General features: G+C 43.0%; 1 protein-coding gene and 1 pseudogene across 1 annotated transcript in view; both read right to left on the minus strand.

Annotated features, from left to right (window-relative positions):
• Positions 1-8,414: 8,414 nt before the first annotated feature.
• Positions 8,415-21,189, minus strand: part of LOC126106786 (zinc finger protein 239-like) — a 76,382-nt gene continuing 63,607 nt past the window's right edge. Inside the window, exon 5 of the mRNA XM_049913169.1 lies at positions 8,415-9,648. Within this exon, the coding sequence (XP_049769126.1) occupies positions 8,817-9,648 (832 nt within the window). The 3' untranslated portion in view covers positions 8,415-8,816. The remainder of the gene's footprint in view (positions 9,649-21,189) is intronic.
• LOC126107190 (5S ribosomal RNA) lies at positions 18,966-19,083 on the minus strand (annotated as a pseudogene).

Consider the following 21,189-nt stretch of genomic DNA (forward strand, 5'->3'; position numbering starts at 1 on the left):
CGTTGTAGGTGTCGCCACCGGCGCCAACCTTGTGTGAATGCTCTGAAAAGCTAATCATTTGCATATCACAGCATCTTCTTCCTGTCGATTAAATTTCGCGTCTGTAGCACATCTTCGTGGTGTAGCAATTTTAATGGCCAGTAGTGTACATTACGACAGATGTAACAGACTTTGGTGAAAGCATATCATAGAGACATTCATTTTCAAATGCCCTCATTCCATTATTTATTTCTGACTTGATGCATAACTCAAGACTTCGCTACACTACGCTTCAGTCCGATTTCTTTCCATACCCAAGCTACAGATAGCAAATCAAAACTAAACAGGTTTTTTCTAAAAAAAAGGAATATTTGGAAGAATTACTCGGAATGATGATCACTTATGTAATATTAAATTGAGGTGAAAGAAATATCGAATATACACAAAGTCGATTACCAGAATAATTACGATTAATCGATTAATTGAAATTAATAGCGCGTACCTACAGCTTAATCTTTAGTTTACATTTTACTTTCACCGAGGAAAATTTACTCGAAAGAAACAACCGAAATTTATGAACAAGATAATGACATGGACTTCCACCAAATAGCGTAAATAATTAACAAACTAAGTGTTGTGCATTGGAGCTCTCAAGGCATCAACAAACATGCAGACAGCTCGCTGAGTACTACAAGTGGTTTCGGCAAACAATTAACTGGTAGTCAGCAACGAAACATTGCAGAAGGATGCAGTTCAATGTGAGTAGGAAAGAATACAAAAAAATTAAGACAAACATATGCTGTGATTTTAAATATATAAATAACTTCCCAAATACACAAAACACGCTTGTACTCTCGGCCACAAACTAGATGTAAATAGGAAACCATCTAGTTAAACTAATGTCTGTTGTGATCTAAACAGTCCTGACAATAATGCGAATCCCACAAACTAAAACTCTACAAAAAAAATGCAAAAGCACCTTTTCAAGTTGTGCACTGAAAAGGAAGAAGAAATGTACACTTTGTTAATGGAAGAAAAGCTTTCGTGGGTAGTGAAGGGGAAACATGTTTAAGGCTGTGATTAAAGAACACATTCGTACGAAATTGCGTTACGAAGTGCCAAATAAAATTGAAGCTCATTACCTCAGAATTGTAATGCATCTAGAAATGCCGACTCAAGAAGCAGAATTAAAACAACAGTTCGTGCAGTAGATGAGTAAGGAATGCTCTATGGCGAAAACAGGACCTGTTTACATCTGAACCGAATTAATATAGGATGATCTTAATTCGAGTCAAGCGAAGGGTCCGATTCCACCTGTAAGCTTTGAGCCGTGACGTGCAGATGACGTCATTCGTTGAAGTGCTACGGGCGACTAGTTGGTCGTGTTACCCTCATGTGTTGAAACTCCTAATCGTGCAGACATTAAACTCTATCGTTGGTTTTCTCAGTAACTAGTGAAAACAGTGATTGCAGTTTATGTTGCTTTTGAATAAATTTCCCTTACTAACATGAAATTTTTGCCTGATACATCAATTCCCATCACAAGTCGAATTTCAGTTTGTACGGTATAGTGATGTAAGGTTTTAAACCCCTGTTTCATTATTTTGTTTGATTAGTTCCTGATTTCGTGCTAAAATATTTGCGGGTCAACTGAAGAATGGGATACAACTCATCGGCTTTGACCAATTCCGTCATATTTTAATCATTCATATTACTTGTTTACTTTCGAGCCGTGGATAATAAATCGGTTATCTTCTGCATCAAAACGTTAAAATCGTGAATGAAAATAAATGATTGTGTTATTAATTAATAGAATTTGTATTCTGTTTGTCGCTTGTAATTTTAAATAATTTGTGTACACATTTTGACTGATACCTTTGACTGACAGGGAGTTTTTTCCACTAACTGTTTCCTCTGGAGTTGATTCATATCCTGCACTAAGTAGCACAACTGAACAGGGTACTAGTACTAGCAAAAGCAAAAAAAGTGAAATATATAACGCTGGCATCCTGTACCTGAGATGAACTATGAAGTTTTAATCCTATTCTTCAGGTGACGTATACAGATCAACAGAAGTTCGGTATACAAATTTTATGTTGGTTGTATTTTTCGCCTTCGCTAGCGCTGGTATCCTACAGGATAAAATTTTTACGTTTGTTGCTTTTTTCGTCGTTGCTAGTATACTACTGCCCTCCTATTTTTCAGTTCACCTGTATAGGTCAACTGAAATACAGGACACAAATTTTATGTTTGTCACATTTTTCACCTTCGCTAGAACTAGTATCCTATGTAGGTCAACTGAAGTAGGATACAGGGTACAAATTTTACATTTGTTGCTTTTCTTGACTTCGTGAGTACTAGTATCCTATTCCTCAGTTCATCTATGTAGGTCAGCTGAAGTATGGGATACAAATTTTATGTTTGTCACTTTTCTCGCCTTCACTAGTACTAGTGACATATCATTCAGTTCATTTAAATAGGTGAGCCAAAGTATGGGACACAAATTTCACTTTTGTCACATTTTTCACCTTTGCTAGTACTAGCATCCTATATAGGTCAACTGAAATATGGGAAACAAACTTATTCTTCAGATCACACATGTATATCTGTATTTAAAATGTAATGGTACATACATCGCTTTTTCTGAAGTAGAAAGCCCAAATATCGTCTTCTTCAGTTGATCTGTATAGCCCAATTGAAGGATAGGATGCAGTGCTAGCAATATCAAAAGAAAAAGTGACGTATAGCCATGGAATACCTCAGTTGATGTATATAGGTTCCTGTACTTCAGTTGACGTATATAGGCCAATTAGTATCAACTGAAATACACGATACAACCTATATATTTCAACTGAGGTATTCCATGCCAGTGTTATGTATGCCGCTTTTTCTTTTGCTTTCACAGCACTAGTATCCTATCCTTCAGTCGAGGTATATATTGATCAACTGAAGAATAGGATACTAGGACTTCCTACTGAGGAAACAGCGATGTATGTAACTTTACATTCGAAATATGAATATACCTGGTATGTGTCTAGGATCGGTTTCTCTGTACTCAGCCTTCATATATATGTGCAACACATCATCCGTGGTAACTTATGACGTCATTTTTCAAAGACTAGCATAACTTAATCATAGCTAACACTTGGTTCAAGAATCATGAAAGAAGGTTGTATACATGGAAGAACCCTGGAGATACTAGAAGGTTCAGATAGAGTATATAATAGTAAGACAGAGATTTAGGAACCAGGTTTGTAAGACATTTCCAGGGGCAGATGTGGACTCTGACCACAGTCTATTGGTTATGAATTGTAGATTAAAACTGAAGAAATGGCAAAAAGGTGGGATTTAACGAGATGGGACCTGGATAAACTGACTAAACCAGAGGTTGTACAGAGTTTCAGGGAGAGCATAAGGGAACAATTGACACGAATGGGGGAAAGAAATACAGTAGAAGAAGGATGGGTAGCTCTGAGGGATGAAGTAGTGAAGGCAGCAGAGGATCAAGTTGGTAAAAAGACGAGGGCTAGTAGAAATCCTTGGGTAACAGAAGACATATTGAATTTAATTGATGAAACGAGAAAATATAAAAACGCAGTAAATGAAGCACGCAAAAAGGAATACAAACGTCTCAAAAATGAGATCGACAGGAAGTGCAAAATGGCTAAGCAGGGATGGCTAGAGGACAAATGTAAGGATGTAGAGGCTTATCTCACTAGGGGTAAGATAAATACTGCCTACAGGAAAATTAAAGAGACCTTTGGAGAAAAGACAACCACTTGTATGAATATCAAGAGCTCAGATGGGAACCCAGTTCTAAGCAAAGAAGGGAAAGCAGAAAGGTGGAAGGAGTATAAAGAAGGTCTATACAAGGGCGATGTACTTGAGGACAATATTATGGAAATGGAAGAGGATGTAGATGAAGATGAAATGGGAGATATGATACTGCGTGAAGAGTTTGACAGAGCACTGAAAGACCTGAGTCGAACAAGGCCCCAGGAGTAGACAACATACCATTGGAACTACTGACGGCCTTGGGAGAGCCAGTCCTGACAAAAACTCTACCATCTGGTGAGCAAGATGCATGAGACAGGCGAAATACCCTCAGACTTCAAGAAGAATATAATAATTCCAATCCCAAAGAAAGCAGGTGTTGACAGATGTGAAAATTACCGAACTATCGGTTTAATAAGTCACAGCTGCAAAATACTAACGCGAATTCTTTACAGATGAATGGAAAAACTGGTAGATGCCGACCTCGGGGAAGATCAGTTTGGATTCCGCAGAAATGTTGGAACACGTGAGGCAATACTGACCCTACGACTTACCTTAGAAGCTAGATTAAGGAAAGGCAAACTTACATTTCTAGCATTTGTAGAGTTAGAGAAAGTTTTGACAATGTTGACTGGAATACTCTCTTTCAAATTCTAAAGAAGGTGGCAGGGGTAAAATACAGGGAGCGAAAGGCTATTTACAATTTGTACAGAAACCAGATGGCAGTTATAAGAGTCGAGGGACATGAAAGGGAAGCAGCGGTTGGGAAGGGAGTGAGACAGGGTTGTAGCCTCTCCCCAATGTTATTCAATCTGTATATTGAGCAAGCAGTGAAGGAAACAAAAGAAAAATTCGGAGAAGAAATAAATACGTTGAGGTTCAACGATGACATTGTAATTCTGTCAGAGACAGCAAAGGACTTGGAAGAGCAGTTGAACGGAATGGACAGTGTCTTGAAAGGAGGGTATAAGATGAACATCAATAAAAGCAAAACGAGGATAATGGAATGTAGTCGAATTAAGTCTGGTGATGCTGAGGGAATTAGATTAGGAAATGAGACACTGAAAGTAGTAAAGGAGTTTTGCTATTTGGGGAGCAAAATAACTGATGATGGTCGATGTAGAGAGGATATAAAATGTAGACTGGCAATGGCAAGGAAAGCGTTTCAGAAGAAGTGAAATTTGTTAACATCGAGTAGAGATTTAAGTGTCAGGAAGTCGTTTCTGAAAGTATTTGTATGGAGTGTAGCCATGTGTGGAAGTGAAACATGGACGATAAATAGTTTGGACAAGAACAGAATAGAAGCTTTCGAAATGTGGTGCTACAGAAGAATGCTGAAGATTAGATGGGTAGATCACATAACTAATGAGGAGGTATTGAATAGAACTGGGGAGAAGAGGAGTTTGTGGCACAACTTGACAAGAAGAATGGACCGGTTGGTAGGACGTGTTCTGAGGCATCAAGGGATCACAAATTTAGCATTGGAGGGCAGCGTGGAGGGTAAAAATCGTAGCGGGAGACCAAGAGATGAATACACTAAGCAGATTCAGAAGGATGTAGGTTGCAGTAAGTACTGGGAGATGAAGAAGCTTGCACACACACCGATTACATTTAGCAAATAGAAACAAACACACCTCGATCCCGACCTGAATCCTCGACCTCCTGCACACTAACCAAAAACGCTATCCACTGTACTAACTGCACAGCACTGCCATATGCTGAGTTGCCGTACCTGTGATTACACTGTTGCCAGATTGCCAATCTTTAACGTCCATTTACTGTCAGAAACATATGCAGACATGTGAAAGACCTTTCTTTATTGCTAGTAAGTGAGGAATTGTGCTGTGAACTTTGAGTGCACGAGTTTTCCTTCAGCCTGTATAGGGCTCAGGTTACTTTGATAATGGGGAATGTTGAATTGCCGTAAGTGTGCCACAAAAAGTCTCCTTTATCCACAATACCAGCCCAACTTGCAAAAAGTTGTGATAAAATTTTAATTATTACATTGAAAAAATAAAGCTGGATAATTAATTATTTGTGTGTATGTTTGTACACATACAGGGGTGGTCCACTGATCGTGACCGGGCTAAATATCTCACGGAATAAGCGTCAAACGAAAAAACTATAAAGAACAAAACTTGTCGCGCTAGATAGCGCTGCCATAGGTCAAACGGACATCAACTGCGTTTTTTTAAAATAGGAAACCACATTTTTATTATATATTCGTGTAGTACGTACAGAAATATGAATGTTTTAGTTGGACCACTTTTTTCGCTTTGTGATAGATGGAACTGTAATAGTCACAAACATATGGCTCACAAGTTTATGCGAACAGTTGGTAACAGGTGGGTTTTTTAATTTAAAATACAGAACGTAGGTACGTTTGAACATTTTATTTCGGTTGTTCCAATGTGATACATGTACCTTTGTGAACTTATCATTTCTGAGAACGCATGCTGTTACAGCGTGATTACCTGTAAATACCACATTAATGCAATAAATGCTCAAAATGATGTCCATCAACCTCAATGCATTTGGCAATACGTGTAACGACATTCCTCTCAACAGCGAGTAGTTCGCCTTCCGTAATGTTCGCACATGCATTGACAATGCGCTGACGCATGTTGTCGGTGGATCACGATAGCAAATACCTTCAACTTTCCCCACAGAAAGAAATCCGGGGACGCCAGATCCGGTGAACGTGCGGGCCATGATATGGTGTTTCGACGACCAATCCACCTGTCATGAAATATGCTATTCAATACCGCTTCAACTGCACGCGAGCTATGTGCCGGACATCCACCATGTTGGAAGTACATCGCCATTCTGTCATGCAGTGAAACATCTTGTATTAACATCAGTAGAACATTGCGTAGGAAATAAGCATACAATGCGCCACTTAAATTGCCATCGATAAAATGGGGGCCAATTATCCTTCCTACCATAATGCCGCACCGTACATTATCCCGCCAACGTCGCTGATGTTCCACTTGCCGCAGCCATCGTGCATTTTCCGTTGCCCAGTAGTGCATATTATGCTGGTTTATGTTACCGCCGTTGGTGAATGACGCTTCATCGCTAAATAGAACATGTGCAAAAAATCTGTCATTGTCCCGTAATTTCTCTTGTGCCCAGTGGCAGAACGGTACACGATGTTGAAAGTCGTCGCTATGCAATTCCTGGTGCATAGAAATATGGTACGGGTGCAATCGATGTTGATGTAGCATTCTCAACACCGACGTTTTTGAGATTCCAGATCTCGTGCAATTTGTCTGCTACTGATGTGCGGATTAGCCGCGACAGCAGCTAAAGCACCTACTTGGGCATCATCATTTATTGCAGGTCGTGGTTGACGTTTCACATGTGAAACTTCCTGGCAGATTAAAACTGTGTGCCCGACCGAGACTCGAACTCGGGACCTTTGCCTTTCGCGGGCAAGTGCTCTACCATCTGAGCTACCAAAGCACGACTCACGCCCGGTACTCACAGCTTTACTTCTGGCCGCGAAAGGCAAAGGTCCCGAGTTCGAGTCTCGGTCGGGCACACAGTTTTAATCTCCCAGGAAGTTTCATATCAGCGCACACTCCGCTGCAGAGTGAAAATCTCATTCTGGAAACATCCCCCAGGCTGTGGCTAAGCCATGTCTCCGCAATATCCTTTCTTTCAGGAGTGCTAGTTCTCCAGGTTCGCAGGAGAGCTTCTGTAAAGTTTGGAAGGTAGGAGACGAGGTATTGGCAGAAGTAAAGCTGTGAGTACCGGGCGTGAGTCGTGCTTCGGTAGCTCAGATGGTAGAGCACTTGCCCGCGAAAGGCAAAGGTCCCGAGTTCGAGTCTCGGTCGGGCACACAGTTTTAATCTACCAGGACGTTTCATATCAGCGCACACTCCGCTGCAGAGTGAAAATCTCATTCTGGTTTCACATGTGGCTGAACACTTCCTGTATCCTTAAATAACGTAACTATCCGGACAGTTGGATGATGTCGTCCAGGATACCGAACAGTATACATAGCAGGCGCCCATTAGGCATTTTGATCACAACAGTCATACATCAACACGATATCGACCTTTTCTGCAATTGGTAAACGGTCCATTTTAACACAGGTAATGTATCATGAAGCAAATACCGTCCGCACTGGTGGAATGTCACGTGATACCATGTACTTATACGTTTGTGACTATTACAGTGCCATCTATCACAAAGCGAAAAAAGTGGTCCAACTAAAACATTCATATTTCTTTACGTACTACACGAATATGTAATAAAAATGGGGGTTCCTATTTTAAAACACACAGTTGATATCCGTTTGACCTACGGCAGCGCCATCTGGCGGGTCAACCATAGCGCCATTTGGTTTCCCCCTTCAAGCTAGACGAGTTTCGTTCTTTGTAGTTTTTTCGTTTGATGCTTATTTCGTGAGATATTTGGCACGGTCACTATCAATGAACCACCCTGTATACAATTGTGGTATGAATTGCAATCGCCATGCCAAAATACCACAGCATGTTGGGAGAAGAGTGACAACAAAATGGTGTGACTTGTTGATAAAGTGAAGATGAGCTACTCCATTTTGTTTCAGTTGCTGTAGTGGCATGCTGCTGCACTGTGGGCAAGGATTTCAGTGTCTACCAGTGCTGCAGGTATGTACATGCGAACAATTAACACATTAATTATGGAACACTATATTTTACAGGTGATAATGAAAACTTTATCACTACCAATCATGAACCTATAGACCGACAGACATGAATTACAGTATATGTGAGATACCATACAGGTTTTTTTAAAGAAGTTTCAGGTATTCAGTTTCTTAAGATATAATGGTATTATCAACAGTATTCACTATTGTGCAGTTACAAATGTATTTTTCAGATGGTTTTGACATGTCCTTTGCATTTTTCTCCAGTCTAGGGTGCAGTGCATATCTCTATGGAATTGCATCAAAATTATATGAGCGTTCCTTAGTCTGAAAACTGAAGTGTTTAAGGTGTCCTTAGATGAGACTGCCATGAGTGTTCCTTCAAGTTTCTGATGCTCCTGAATATCTTAGGATACATACGATAACTTTAGGGTACCTTGTGAGTGTGCATCTGTGAATGCCGCTTCAGATGATAACTTTGTGTGAATGTCTTGCTGCAAACGCCACAGATATATGGGCGTTCACCAGTGTGCAGCTTCAAATGCCGATTAAGGTGACTATTTTGTGTGAACGTCTTGTCGCAAATGCCACAGCTATATGCAGATTCGCCGGAGTGCACCTGTGAATGTTGCTTGAGGTGATTACTTTGTGTGAATGTCTTGTTGCAAATGAGACAGATGTATGGACGTTCGCCGGTGTGCAACTGCAAATGCAGCTTAAGATGACTACTTCTTGTGAACGTCTTGTTGCAAATATCACAGGTGTATGAGTGTTCAATGGTGTGCACAGCTGAATGCTGCTTCAGGTGAGAGATTTGTGTGAATGTCTTGTTGCAAATCTCACACATGTACGGACGTTCGCCTGTGTGCAACCGTGAATGCTGCAATAGTGTGCCACTGTTTGAGAATGTCTTGCTGCAAATGGAACAGGTGTATGGGCGTTCACCTGTGTGCACATGGAAATGCATCTTCAAACTACTACTCCTTGTGAACGTCTTGTGACACACACTGCACAAATGAAGTAGTTTACATCTCTTCATGCGTGAATGCTTCTTCAGGTCCTCCAACTGTGCAAACACCTTCTTGCAGACGTCACACCTGTGCACAAGACACCCTGTATCACTTTCACTTCCACAGAATGCATCCTGCTTGGTGGTACATTGAATATTGCCGTCTTTTCCTGCAGCTGGTGAAATGTTGGTAACCAAATCACTGCTGTCATCAGTACTCCTGTCATTCTCCATGGCAACAGGAACAGCACTGCAGAAAAGTTGAGAAAACTATGTCAGAATGTCATATCATAAATATGCAACCATTAATATGAGAAACTATATCAAAATTATCTTAACATATGCTTAGTTGTCTAATGTCTCAAAAAGTTTCCCCTGAAATTAATGTATGGCAAGCTAGATTATATATTCAGAGCACTAAGTGATCAATTAATGGAGTTTTGTAGGGTGCTTTGAAGACACAACGGTGAGAACTACGTTCGTATGAGACATTTCTTGGAGCCAAAGTGTTGCAAATTAGACAGAATTTCCCAGATTTTAAATGTAGGCAAACCGACAGTGGGACTATTAAAAAAGAGGAACACCAGGATAAATAAAAACACAATCAATACTCCAGCAGACATAAGAAATTAACTGACAGGGACCATACAACTGTATTACGTAAACTATATCAACTACATGAGCATTTTAAGCCACATAATTTTTTGTAGGTCATTGAGATGTTGCGAGATATTGACTGTGTTCATACCTGTTTCTACCACACAGAACACACCAGCCAAAAAAACAACTAATCGACTTTCCTTACACTATGATACAAGGGTTGTCCAGAAAGTAAGTTCCGATCGGTTGCGAAATGGACACCACAGTGAAAACCCGATGAAGCTTTGCACAGATGTGTTAGGTAGTGTCTCTAAGTATGAGCGACTATCACATCAAGATGCTCTTTTCATTTGTGAGCGCACTGTGAGCGAGTAAAGGTGCCTAGAACAACGATGTCTCCCACCAAGTAGGAGGGCCCACTGAGAGGATTCGCCTTAATGAATGCAGCCCACCTAACACAACTGCCACACACTCCCTTCTTCATGGCAATTCTCAGCTGCATTCTGCAGGGGCACTGAAGACGCTCCTGCAGCCTTTTTGATGGGAAGTGTTCGATCACCCACAACACAGCCCTAATTGGCTCATCCTGAGTATCATCTCTGTTCACATGAAACGCTGGATACGAAGACAACACTTGGGCACAGGCTACGTGCTATAGACTAGAGTAGAGAATTATCAGAAACCACAGGCGGCTGCCTTCTATGATGATGGTGTAGGAAATTTGGTATAACGCTCCGACAAAAGTCTAAGTTGGAGCGGCGACTATGTAGAGAAGTATCTGGAAAGTGTAGCTAACTCTTGCAAATAAAATGTTTCTGATTTCACTATGGTTTCCATTTAGCGACCGATTGGCGCTTGCTTTCTGGACAACCCTCGTAAATGGAGCCACCTTGACCGTGCACAGTGGATAAAAAGTTCACAGAGGGGTGGACTACTTAACAGAGGCTGTCCTAAGAGAGGGCTGTGTAGATATTGACGATTCCTGGAAAGAATTTATATATGACAATGTGTGGCTAGAAAAAGGCCACTCTAGGATTTGGTTAAGTGTTGAGTTTCAGTAGCCATGCATTGATTATCACTGATACCACACCACAGACAATAAGAGTCAAGCATGATATAAACAAGAGGCAGCTGGCACATGGAAAAGTATGGTTTGGTGTCCAGAGATGAAGCTAACTTCTGTCTGTGGCAGTCAGATCCATGTCAGTGTACCTGTAGGCGATTGGTGAAACATCACAAGAACTAGCAGTTCTCGAGAAATGTATCTATGCATCGACTGCAATCACAATGCATGGAGCTCATGAGTATGGCAACAGGATCTCTTAGATAATTTTTAAACGGAGGCTGAATGCTCACAAGTATGTGACAAGGATGGTGAATCCTGCTGTCATAGTCCTCATGACCAGAGAACTAAACGGCATATACCAGCAGATTAACACGAGATGATGCAATATTATGCAAAGGCTTTGTTACAAGCCTCCAGCCAGCAGTATTGATGGCAGAACGAATACAGAATGTGTACATGCCTAGGGGGAGTGCACCTCAAACTAACAATTGGGGAAAGAAAGTTTAATCATTTAATAGCTGTGGTGGGCTTAACAGTTCCAGGAAATTCAATAAATATCGGACTGGTGCTTCGTGACATAACTCTTTTCATTTTCGATAGTGTATTTGAATAAATTCTGTAAACAGTTTAAAGTTAACTGGAAAGGACCAAATATACACATAGAAAATGATGTTAATTTATTTGAAATTTTTGATTCTAAAGAAAAAAGTACATGGTTATTACAAATGATTGAAGCGATTTCACAGCTCTATAATAACTTTATTATTTGAGATATTTTCAAAATGCTTTGCACACACGTACAAAAACTCAAAAAGTTTTTCAGGCATTCACAAACGTTCGATATGTGCCCCTTTAGTGATTCGGCAGACATCAAGCCGATAATCAAGTTCCTCCCACACTCGGCGCAGCATGTCCCCATCTGAGTTTGAAAGCATCGTTGATGCGAGCTCGCAGTTCTGGCACGTTTCTTGGTAGAGGAGGTTTGAACACTGAATCTTTCACATAACCCCACAGAAAGAAATCGCATGGGGTTAAGTCGGGAGAGCGTGGAGACCATGACATGAATTGCTGATCATGGTCTCCACCACGACCGATCCATCGGTTTTCCAATCTCCTGTTTAAGAAATGCCGAACATCATGATGGAAGTGCGGTGGAGCACCATCCTGTTGAAAGATGAAGTCGGCGCTGTCGGTCTCCAGTTGTGGCATGAGCCAATTTTCCTCGGGCTACGCGTGAAACTTGCCCGCACGCGTTCAACCGTTTCTTCGCTCACTGCAGGCCGACCCGTTGATTTCCCCTTACAGAGGCATCCAGAAGCTTTAAACTGCGCATACCATTGCCGAATGGAGTTAGCAGTTGGTGGATCTTTGTTGAACTTCGTCCTGAAGTGTCATTGCACTGTTATAACTGACTGATGTGAGTGCATTTCAAGCACGACATACGCTTTCTCGGCTTCTGTCGCCATTTTGTCTCACTGCGCTCTCGAGCGCTCTGACGGCAGAAACCTCAAAAGCGGCTTCAGCCGAACAAAACTCTACGAGTTTTTCTACGTATCTGTAGTGTGTCGTGACCATATGTGAATGAATGGAGCTACAGTGAATTTATGAAATCGCTTCAATCATTTGTAATAGCCCTGTATTCAGTTTTTGCTGTCAACTATATTTACGAAAACTAGTATGAAAATGGAAAATAATATTTGCTTCTGTTGAAAACACGCACAATTTTTAATTGGCTATTGAATTAAGGGAGACAGTGGCCAGAAAATGTAAAAGTAAAAAAAAAAAGATGAGAATGTCATTGGGAGTAAAAAGCATCACAGGATGGTTAACTAGGAGAACGAGGAATACCACACCAGATGAAGTAAAGTGTGACAGAAAAAGAAAAAAAAATATGCTCCAAATATGCTCCTGAGGGAGAATTTAAAAACATTATTTTGGCAAATAAACCATTATCACAGTACTTACGCTGTATCACATTCACTTGTTGACACAATGTTTATGCCTTGGCCTATGTCGCAATAAAAATTTATTGCACTATATTATGACTGTGCTGTGATTGCTTGTTACATGATTTTGTGCTGAAATATAATAGTAAAATTAACAAAACCCTCTTTGGGGCTCACACACTGTGCGAGATACAATGGGTCTACACAGTTATTGAGTTATGTGCTAGGTGAGCACACAGCCCCTGGACATGTAGTATCGTTATCCATTCTTCATTCCTCTTGGCTAAATCGTTTCCCTAACTCTACTGCTCATCTGCCTTTTTCATGTCAACATCCTCTATTCTATGACACAGTGTGACTATCTCAATGAAGACCAAGCAATTTGCCAATGTAAGATTTTTTAAAATTTTTTACACTTGGTAATTTTTCTTTTAATAGGATATGGTGCTTCAGTTTTTACACGCATCTCCTAATATCTACTGACACCACAGAAAGACTGACAAGTATATACACTGGCGGAAAAAAATCGCAACACCAAGAAGGAGTTGTGTGACAAATGAAAGTTGGTATGCATGTTCCTACATCTGAAATCTATTCAAATTTCGTGTCAGTTGCACGAAATAACGTTTGCTTTAAATACATGCTGTAACGATCGTCAGTGTTTATGCTGTAGTCTATGTTACAATAAACATTTATTGCACTATATTATGACTGTGTTGTGATTGCTTATTAGATGATTTTGTGCTGAACTATAATAGTAAAATTAACAAAACCCTCTTTGGGACTCATACGAGGGCAGTTCAATAAGTAATGCAACACATTTTTTTTCTCTGCCAATTTTGGTTGAAAAAACCGGAAATTTCTTGTGGAATATTTTCAAACATTCTCGCTTCGTCTCGTATAGTTTCATTGACTTCCGACAGGTGGCAGCGCTGTACGGAGCTGTTAAAATGGCGTCTGTAACGGATGTGCGTTGCAAACAACGGGCAGTGATCGAGTTTCTTTTGGCGGAAAACCAGGGCATCTCAGATATTCATAGGCGCTTGCAGAATGTCTACGGTGATCTGGCAGTGGACAAAAGCACGGTGAGTCGTTGGGCAAAGCGTGTGTCATCATCGCCGCAAGGTCAAGCAAGACTGTCTGATCTCCCGCGTGCGGGCCGGCCGTGCACAGCTGTGACTCCTGCAATGGCGGAGCGTGCGAACACACTCGTTCGAGATGATCGACGGATCACCATCAAACAACTCATTTCTGTTGGTAGTGCTGTCACAATTGTTCACCAGTTGGGATATTCAAAGGTTTGTTCCCGCTGGGTCCCTCGTTGTCTAACCGAACACCATAAAGAGCAAAGGAGAACCATCTGTGCGGAATTGCTTGCTCGTCATGTGGCTGAGGGTGACAATTTCTTGTCAAAGATTGTTACAGGCGATGAAACATGGGTTCATCACTTCGAACCTGAAACAAAACGGCAATCAATGGAGTGGCGCCACACCCACTCCCCTACCAAGAAAAAGTTTAAAGCCATACCCTCAGCCGGTAAAGTCACGGTTACAGTCTTCTGGGACGCTGAAGGGGTTATTCTGTTCGATGTCCTTCCCCATGGTCAAACGATCAACTCTGAAGTGTATTGTGCTACTCTTCAGAAATTGAAGAAACGACTTCAGCGTGTTCGTAGGCACAAAAATCTGAACGAACTTCTCCTTCTTCATGACAACGCAAGACCTCACACAAGTCTTCGCACCCGAGAGGAGCTCACAAAACTTCAGTGGACTGTTCTTCCTCGTGCACCCTACAGCCCCGATCTCGCACCGTCGGATTTCCATATGTTTGGCCCAATGAAGGACGCAATCCGTGGGAGGCACTACGCGGATGATGAAGAAGTTATTGATGCAGTACGACGTGGGCTCCGACATCGACCAGTGGAATGGTACCGTGCAGGCATACAGGCCCTCATTTCAAGGTGGCGTAAGGCCGTAGCATTGAATGGAGATTACGTTGAAAAATAGTGTTGTGTAGCTAAAAGATTTGGGAATAACCTGGTGTATTTCAATGCTGACTAAAACAACCCCTGTTTCAGAAAAAATATGTGTTGCATTACATATTGAACTGCCCTCGTACAATGTGTGAGATACAGTGGGTCTACGCAGTTTTTGAGTTATGTGCCAGCCGAGCACAGGGACCCTGGATATGTAGCATCGTTATCCACGTTTTATTCTTCTCTGCTAAATCGTTTCTCTAACTCTACTGTCCATCTGTCTTTTTATGTCAACACTATCTATTCTATGACATAGAATGACTGTCACGTTAGTCAAGAATGCCTTTAAGGAGACAAAGATGCCATTACAACGCATCGCTGGGATTGAACGGGGTCATGTAATAGGGCTGTGAGAAGCTGGATGTTTCTTCGGCGGTATTGCAGAAAAACTTGGGAGGAATGTAGCCACTGTACAGGGTTGTTGGCAGCGGTGGTCGCAAAAATGTATGGCTGCAAGGAGACTGGGCTCCAGACAGCCATGTGGCACTACTAAGAGGGGGCAACCATCGTTTTCAGCATATGACTCTGCTGCATTGTACTGCATCTGCAGCGGCAATTTGAGCAGCTCTTAGCTGCGCAGTGACACAACGAACTGTCACAAATCAGTTACAACAAGGACAGCTCCGAGACAAACGCCCTGCAGTGTGCACTGCAATGACCCCAAACCACCGCCATTTTCAACTTCACTGGTGTCAAGACTGAGCTCATTGCACGGCAGGTGGGAGGTCTCTTGCGTTTTCTAGTGAAAGCTGGTTCTGCCTCGCTACCAGTGATGGCCATGTGTTGTTTAGGAGGAGGCCGGTTGAGGGCTTACAACCAACTTGTCTGTGTCCTAGACACACTGCACGTACACATGGAGGTACGGTTCAGAGTGAGACTTCATATGACAGCATGTGCTCTCTCACAGTTGTCCCACACACCCTACTGGAAATTTGTACATTAATCTGGTGATTGGGTCTGTTGTGCTGCCCTTTATGAACAGCATTCCAGATACTGTTTTCCAACAGGATAAACCTCGCCCACAATGCAATCAACATTCTGGCAGTTACACGAGTTCTCGATGTGCCAGCATTTAACATTTTCAATGGCTTATCTCACATTAACCAGTGATCTTGCAACATATTATATATATTACCTACATAAACGTAGTCCCAAAATTTCATAACTCAACATTAATTACACTCCTGGAAATTGAAATAAGAACACCGTGAATTCATTGTCCCAGGAAGGGGAAACTTTATTGACACATTCCTGGGGTCAGATACATCACATGATCACACTGACAGAACCACAGGCACATAGACACAGGCAACAGAGCATGCACAATGTCGGCACTAGTACAGTCTATATCCACCTTTCGCAGCAATGCAGGCTGCTATTCTCCCATGGAGACGATCGTAGAGATGCTGGATGTAGTCCTGTGGAACGGCTTGCCATGCCATTTCCACCTGGCGCCTCAGTTGGACCAGCGTTCGTGCTGGACGTGCAGACCGCGTGAGACGACGCTTCATCCAGTCCCAAACATGCTCAATGGGGGACAGATCCGGAGATCTTGCTGGCCAGGGTAGTTGACTTACACCTTCTAGAGCACGTTGGGTGGCACGGGATACATGCGGACGTGTATTGTCCTGTTGGAACAGCAAGTTCCCTTGCCGGTCTAGGAATGGTAGAACGATGGGTTCGATGACGGTTTGGATGTACCGTGCACTATTCAGAGTCCCCTCGACGATCACCAGTGGTGTACAGCCAGTGTAGGAGATCGCTCCCCACACCATGATGCCGGGTGTTGGCCCTGTGTGCCTCGGTCGTATGCAGTCCTGATTGTGGCGCTCACCTGCACGGCGCCAAACACACATACGACCATCATTGGCACCAAGGCAGAAGCGACTCTCATCGCTGACGACGACACGTCTCCATTCGTCCCTCCATTCACGCCTGTCGCGACACCACTGGAGGCGGGCTGCACGATGTTGGGGCGTGAGCGGAAGACGGCCTAACGGTGTGCGGGACCGTAGCCCAGCTTCATGGAGACGGTTGCGAATGGTCCTCGCCGATACCCCAGGAGCAACAGTGTCCCTAATTTGCTGGGAAGTGGCGGTGCGGTCCCCTACGGCACTGCGTAGGATCCTACGGTCTTGGCGTGCATCCGTGCGTCGCTGCGGTCCGGTCCCAGGTCGACGGGCACGTGCACCTTCCGCCGACCACTGGCGACAACAGCGATGTACTGTGGAGACCTCACGCCCCACGTGTTGAGCAATTCGGCGGTACGTCCACCCGGCCTCCCGCATGCCCACTATACGCCCTCGCTCAAAGTCCGTCAACTGCACATACGGTTCACGTCCACGCTGTCGCGGCATGCTACCAGTGTTAAAGACTGCGATGGAGCTCCGTATGCCACGGCAAACTGGCTGACACTGACGGCGGCGGTGCACAAATGCTGCGCAGCTAGCGCCATTCGACGGCCAACACCGCGGTTCCTGGTGTGTCCGCTGTGCCGTGCGTGTGATCATTGCTTGTACAGCCCTCTCGCAGTGTCCGGAGCAAGTATGGTGGGTCTGACACACCGGTGTCAATGTGTTCTTTTTTCCATTTCTAGGAGTGTATTTCACAAATCAACATCCTCGGAAGACTTTAATGTGGCATCGACTTGAATGGTGGAACTTATAATAATTCGAGATATCATATTATCTACGTTTGAACATTCATTTGCAAACCGGGCATAAAAGCTACTGTTATCAAGTTTCGCATAAGCTTATAAGCCCGTCGCGAACACGCGAAAGATATTTGGTTTATTGTTTCAGATAAAAGGAGTTGTTGCGGTACCGAGTGGTGCAGTCGCTGTGTGTAGCAGTAAAGAAGACAGACATCCTTCGAACACCACTGCTTCAATTATAAGCGAGGGCCGCTTATACATTTCGGCATGCTGCTCCATAGATACGCGGATATCTGTTAAAGAAAAATAGTATCTGAAACTAACCAAACAAAGCGAGGAGTTTGTTTTAGCAGTTACAGATCGGAGTTGTCGCGATCGACGGTCGTTTACCTGTGTCAACCAGACTTGAACATCCATTTCCATCGAGCCGACACACACACACTCAAACACTCACCACACTGGTCCATGACACAAGTAGCTTACCAGTGCAGATATGTGTGCCAGTTGAATCAGTTTCAGTGGAATATAGCATCTCAAAAATGTTGATAAGTAGATTGATTCTATGGCAGACGGGATCCACTGGACGGTATTGGACTAGAGGCTACTTTTAGAATCTCAGGCACAACTGACAGTAGTCTAACCCACAAATCCATTTAAAGCAACTTTTTAATTGTTCGACAGCAGTGACATGCATTTCCAGTTGCTCATACTAGACAGTAACTTATGGTTCAAACGGCTCTGAGCACTATGGGACTTAACTTCTATGGTCATCAGTCCCCTAGAACTTAGAACTACTTAAACCTAACTAACCTAAAGACCTCACACACATCCATGCTCGAGGCAGGATTCGAACCTGCGACCGTAGCGGTCGCGCGGTGTAGCGCCTAGAATCGCTCGGCCACCCCGGCCGGCACAGTAACTTACAATGTGTTTATGAGAATATAACATTAAATTAACCTCACTGATTCTGTCCCCCCCCCCCCCCCCCCCAAGGAGATTTCGCTACAAGGAAGAAAGGTTCCCCTTACTGAATCTATACAGTGAGGTAACAAAAGTCATGGCACTAGCACTCTGTCTTCAGGCCACGAGTGGCCTACCGGGACCATCCGACCGCCGTGTCATCCTCAGTTGAGGATGCTGATAGGAGGGGAGTGGGATCAGCACACCGCTCTCCTGGTCGTTATGATGGTATTCTTGACCGAAGCCGCTATCATTCGGTCGAGCAGTTCCTCAATTGGCATCACGAGGCTAAGTGCACCCCGAAAAATGGCAACAGCACATGGCGACCTGGATGGTCACCCATCCAAGTGCCGACCACGCCCGACAGCGCTTAACTTCGGTGATCTCACGGGAACCGGCGTATCCACTGCGGCAAGGCCGTTGCCCAACAAAAGTCATGGGATACCTCCCAATATCGTATTAGACCACCTTTTGCCTGGCATAGTGGAGCAATTCAACGTAGTGTGGACTCTACAAGTTGTTGTAAGTCCCTTGTAAAAACAATATGATCCAGGCTACCTCTATAGCCATCCATAATTGGGAAAATGTTGCTGGTGAAGCATATTGTGCACAAACTCACCTCTCGACTATGTCCCATAAATGTTCAATGGGATTCGTGTCGGGCGATCTGGATGGCCAATCATTTGCTCGAACTGTCCAGAATGTTTCCAAACCCACTATGAACAACTGTGGCCCAGTAACGGGGCACTGTCATCTATAAAAATTGAGGTCCGTGAATGACTGCACATAGGTCGAAGTAGCCAAAAATAACCATTTCCAGTCAATGACCAGTTCAATTGGGCCAGGGAACCCAGTCCAGTCCATGTAAACATATACCACATCTTCATGGAGCCACCACCAGCTTTGCACAGTACCTTGTTGGCAACTTGGGCCACCGTGTTGTGGCGGCTGTACCACACTCGAACCCTATCATCAACTCTTTACCTACTAAAATTGGGGCTCAGCTGACCAGACCACGGTCTTCTAGTCGTCTAGGGTCCAATCGAAATGTCACGAGCCCAGGAGAGGACGGCGTGCTGTTAGCAAAGGCATTCGCGTCGGTCGTCTGCTTTCATAGCCCACTAACGCCAAATTTCGTCGCAATGTCCTAAGGGATAGGTTCGTCCCACGTCCCACATTCATTTCTGTTGTTATTCCATGCAGGGCTGCTTGTCTTTTAGCACTGACGACTACGCAAATGCGGCTGCTAACGGTCATGAAGTGAAGGCCATCGGCCACTGCGTTGTCCGTTGTAAGAGGCAATGCCTGTAAATTTGGTATTCCCAGCACAATCTTGACACTCTCAGAGTATTGAATTCCCTAACGATTTCCGAAATCGTGTCTGGCTCCAACTAGCACTGAGTGTTTGATGTCTGTTAATTCCTGTCGTGCGACCATAATTACATCAGAAACCTTCTCACAGGGATCAGCTGAGTAGAAATTACAGCTCCACTAATGCACTGCTCTTTTATACCTTGTGCAGGCAGCACTACCGCTATCTGTATATGTGCATATCGCTATCCCATGACTTTGGTCACCTCAGTGTTCATCTCCAATGCAGTCAATAAGATTGACAGAGGAAGCCTGTTGCCTTATTTTTACTAAACACTTTTGTTGTTGTTGAGTCGTCTGATGAAGATAAGTGGTTTATATTACTCTTGTTATCCCAACTGTACGGACAGTAACAATTTTTTAAATGTTAATATTTAAACAACGTCTTTTGAAAGAAAAATGTAGATACATTTTTTTCAGTTCAATAGTTTCTTCTATGGATCATTAACGTTGACACGGCGTCCGATCGGGAAAAGCGGCCACACTAATCGTCAGGAAAGGTGGCCAAGGTGTTCACACCAATAAGTTTGTTTCTAAAAAATAAAATAAAACTACCTGCTAAGCCCTTATATGTAGCAGGTACAAAGCATGTAGTTCTAATATAGTATTTTCTTTTTCAGTAAAGAATATTTGGTATGGTACCTTATAATACATAGACTCAATATGTGTTAAGTGGTGAGCTATCAGTTAACATGGTCGCCTCTTCACCAACGTCTCTCACCCACTTCCCCCTTCAATAAGCAGCCCGACGTATCGCTGCACAGAGTCAATATTGGCTGTTAAGCAAAAAATGTTTAACGGCCCCTCGTCTTCACTGACTAACCTTATTACGCCACCGAATTAGACGAGGGCTTACAAATTGTAAAATTGAAGTTTGTATCAATTTCACCTGACAATTTTGCGAATTTTAACGACATAAAATAAACAATTACATCGATGTCTGTCAGGCCCACAGACTACGAAACTAGTGTGCTTGTAAGGGTTACGTTTGGCTCGAATTGACAGCTTATTAGATTTAGCGTAGCGTTTAAAAAAAGTAGTTTTTCTTTCATTATCCTCAAGGATACGTTTACAGTAATAATGTTAATGAAATAGCGGACTGTGATGGTGGCGTAATAGAGCAATCAGTAGAGACCAAAAAAGGTCGAATAGCAGGATAG

The sequence above is a fragment of the Schistocerca cancellata genome, chromosome 10 (assembly GCF_023864275.1).
Source record: "Schistocerca cancellata isolate TAMUIC-IGC-003103 chromosome 10, iqSchCanc2.1, whole genome shotgun sequence".
NCBI lineage: Eukaryota > Metazoa > Arthropoda > Insecta > Orthoptera > Acrididae > Schistocerca > Schistocerca cancellata.